The following is a 3,728-nucleotide window of genomic DNA, read 5'->3' as shown; positions in this document are numbered from 1 at the left end:
ATGGCACCTTCCAACTGAACTGGTTCTCTATTAGTTTTACGTCACATTTGCTTATCATCTACGAGACTATATATCATTTGCTGTGTTGCTTTCCCTTCTGATTGCCGAACTGTTGCTTGGTCATACTGTCCACCAATCAAATCACTATTCAGTGCATCATCCATTGAGTTGGTCTTATAGAGGTGGAATAGTAATTAATGGTAATACTCATAATTGTATCCTCTTCTTCGATTGTGTGCGGTTTTGGGCAAAGTTTATCATCTCTCAGCCAAAAAGAGGACTGATAGTTACCCTCAAGGAACAGAACCAGCATGTTCATTGCATCCACCAAAGTTGTTCCCAGACTAACAGAACCTTCATCACTCAGGGCCTGTCTTCTTACAATTCCAGCATTCCAATCTACTCAACAACCTTCTCCCTATGGCCGCAGCCACTACATTTTGCTCCTAGACCAGTGCACTACTCTCCCCCAACTCAAACAAATTCAAGCTCCCCTTGCTACCACAGGCCTCCATTCTAACCCTTTCCTCTTGGGCAAGCTAATAGAGACCCTCACAATTAGACTCCACCACCACCAGCACACACTTCCCTACGCCTTGCTCCTCTTCTCCCACTCCCAGCAACCTCCCAATCTCTTCACCTGGAACACCCTCATCAGAGGCCTCTCACTCAGTCCCGCACCTCATCATGCCCTTCTTCTGTTTGCTACAATGCTCCAAACACCCTTCGCGGTGCCCGACACTTGCAGCTACGCCTTCGCGCTCAGAGCGTCCGCTCGCTTGCAGTCTCACCGGGCCACGAAAGCTATCCATTGCCTTGTTATAGCGAGTGGGTGCCAGTCTAGCAACCACGCTATCAACTCTTTGATGCATGCGTACGCTTCCTGCTGCGACGTGGCCTCCATGAGAAAGCTGTTCGACACGGTTCCCTCCTGGGATGTTGTTGCATGGAACGTGATGATCAGTGGCTACGTTCACAACAGCCTCCCGAACGATGCCCTGAAGCTATTGGGCAGGATGTCATCGGCGAGTGTCGCCCCGACCGATGTCACCGTGATCACTGCCCTTTCTGCGTGCTCCCAAATGAAGGATCTTTGCTTGGGAAAGCAGATGCATGGGTGTGTTCACAAAAGGACCATGCAATTTGAAAAGGAGATCAAATTGTGCACTGCTCTCGTTGACATGTACGCCAGATGTGGTCGCTTAGAGCCGGCGAAACAAGTGTTTGACGAGATGAGAGCTAAAGATGTTGGCGTTTGGAATGCTCTTTTAGGTGGGTATGTTCATAATGGCTGCTTCATCAAAGCTCTGCAATTTTACGTGGAACTGCAGGAATCGGGGCTTACGCCCGACGAGCCAACGCTGGTCAGTGCGCTGAGCGCTTGCGGCCACGCAGGCATGCTTGATCTTGGCAAAAGCATCCACTTCTACATCGAAGAAAGATTCCCTCGTTTCGATGTGGTTCTGGGTACAGCTCTAATCGAAATGTACTCCAAATGTGGGTGCATCGAGGGGTCGCAAGAAGTGTTCGACAAGATGGCGAAGAAAGATGCCGTGGCTTGGAGTTCGATGATCCGTTGTCTTGCGGTGCACGGGCACACCAGACACGCACTGGCGCTGTTTGTTTCGATGCAGGGGTCGGACGTGAGGCCGGACGGTGTCACCTTCGTGGCTGTTCTGAGTGCATGTAGCCATGCCGGGTTGGTCGAAGAGGGGCTGGGCTACTTCAAGTCCATGCAGCGAGACTTCGGCATCGTCCCTCGAGTCGAGCACTATGGTTGCGTGATCGACCTTTTGAGCAGGGCCGGCAGACCAAGGGAAGCTCTCCAGTTGATGTGCTCCATGGAGGGGAAGGTGAACGCAGCAGTTTGGAGGAGTCTTCTCAGCGCTTGCAGGGTGAACTTGGACGTCGAACTTGCGGAGATTGTAGTGCGGAACTTGATGGAGCTGCGGTCGGATCACTGTGGGGACTACGTACTCCTGTCGAACACGTACGCGGCGAAGAGGATGTGGGATGATGCGAGGAGAGTGAGGAGGGAGATGAAGGAACGACTGATAAGGAAGAACCCCGCATTTAGTTTAATTGGCTCAAGCTGCTGATACATGCTAAACTAATTATGAGAATTAGGCTATATTTTACTTTAATTGGCTCAATTATGTTTCGTTTGATTAAGCCTAATAATCTTACTCAATTGGCATGGCCCGATTCAGTCTTTTATTTTAATTGGGTCAATTATGGACTAGTTTAGTTTGATTATGCCTAATAATATTGCTCGCGTGGCCCGGTTCAATCTTTTATTTTAATTGGCTCAATTATAGACTAGTTTCGTTTGATTATGCCAAATAATCTTAGCCTAACTTGCTTAGGTCGGTTCTTGCTTGAATATGGTTGAAAATGGTTCGCTGGCGACCATAGTCGAACCGAGCCCTAACTCGTTCATCAAGCGCAAGAGCCAGGAGGGAGATATGCTCTTTCTTCCATCGTGCCAAGAACAACATGCTCACCGTCTGGTTTGCCAACAATGACGAGAGACTCGGCACTTATTATGGTCATAATGGCATCTAGTCTTGGAATACCTCTCGTTATCTCCTTTGCGGGGTTTTATCTCCTTTGTTTCTCTTTTTTCGTATTTATTTTGATTTTTCAATGACTTTTTGAATTATGTGCCCAAAGTTACCTTTATTTATTTATTTTTTATTCTCGTATATATTAAGATTTAAATTTTGTTATCCTTCTTTTTTTTTCACTTAATTGTTTCATCGTGTTGTTTCTTTAATCTTGATAGGGCATATTTTAGCATTGCCCATGTGAACCCAAGTAAGTAGGAACGACGATGCAGATGTGGAACCTCAAGTACGATGTGACATGCAGCACACACATGGCGGGGAATCGTTTGTCACCCCCTCCGTATGAACGACATCATCACAGTACAACCGTCCCAGAAAGCTCAAGGCGGTGTCGTACGATGCCGATCCGTGCAGATCGAGGAGCCGGTCGTAGTTAATTGACCCCGTACGACTAATTAATCCTCGCAGGTATAAAGCTAATCCTCTTGAACACTCAACTCTCTCTCATTTCACCAAAAGCTAACTTAAACTTCGGAGGGATCGAGTTGGGATATCCCCCTCCTGACCTCGACCTGTGTGCAGGAGTTTAGCGATGGAGAAGCAGGCCACTCGCCAAGAGAGAATACTGCACTTGGGGGACGAGGCTCGAACCCGACTCGACCCGACGCTTGCCCTCACCACCCGAGCATCCACGTGGGCAACCTTATACATATCCGGGACTGGACTAAGCCGTGCTGACACCTCGACCATGGTATAAAGATTTATCAATATTTTGACGCTAGAAAGAGGGCTCGATGTCGCAAGGACACACCAACCGAGCAACCCGAGAGAGCGCCCTAGAGAAGAGCCATCCCCGACTCACCTGACCTTTGGGTTTGGAGGGCAACTCTCACTTCCTCCAAGCATAGAAGGGAATATCTCGGCCACGACCCCGAGTCACTATTGGCGGCTATTCAATGATCTCAGGTTGTCGCCTCCCGAGACCATCATGGGGCAACCTGCTATCTTAGCCGAGACGTTCCTCAACTTCACTCACCAAGTGCAAGCGTTAGTTGGGATGTTGCAGACCATCGCACCCCTTGTACCCTAGCTAGCTCAACAGATGATTCGCCCCCCACGGTCATCGCCTGTGATCCAAGCTACACTCATCCCTACACCTCA

General features: G+C 48.8%; 1 protein-coding gene across 1 annotated transcript; it reads left to right on the top strand.

The window, feature by feature from the left end:
• The first annotated feature begins 311 nt into the window (after positions 1–311).
• LOC135638363 (pentatricopeptide repeat-containing protein At1g08070, chloroplastic-like) lies at positions 312–2,099 on the top strand. The gene has a single exon (XM_065151477.1). The coding sequence runs from the start codon at positions 312–314 to the stop codon at positions 2,097–2,099; it is 1,788 nt and encodes a 595-aa protein (XP_065007549.1).
• Positions 2,100–3,728: the final 1,629 nt, after the last annotated feature.

Source organism: Musa acuminata, chromosome BXJ3-5, assembly GCF_036884655.1.
Source record: "Musa acuminata AAA Group cultivar baxijiao chromosome BXJ3-5, Cavendish_Baxijiao_AAA, whole genome shotgun sequence".
Classification (NCBI taxonomy): domain Eukaryota; kingdom Viridiplantae; phylum Streptophyta; class Magnoliopsida; order Zingiberales; family Musaceae; genus Musa; species Musa acuminata.
The sequence above is the reverse complement of the archived record's forward strand: the minus strand, read 5'-3'. Positions and strand labels throughout refer to the sequence as shown.

Coding starts and splice junctions, on each gene's coding strand:
- LOC135638363 (XM_065151477.1), top strand. CDS start 312: ATGTTCATTGCATCCACCAAAGTTGTTCCCAGACTAACAGAACCTTCA.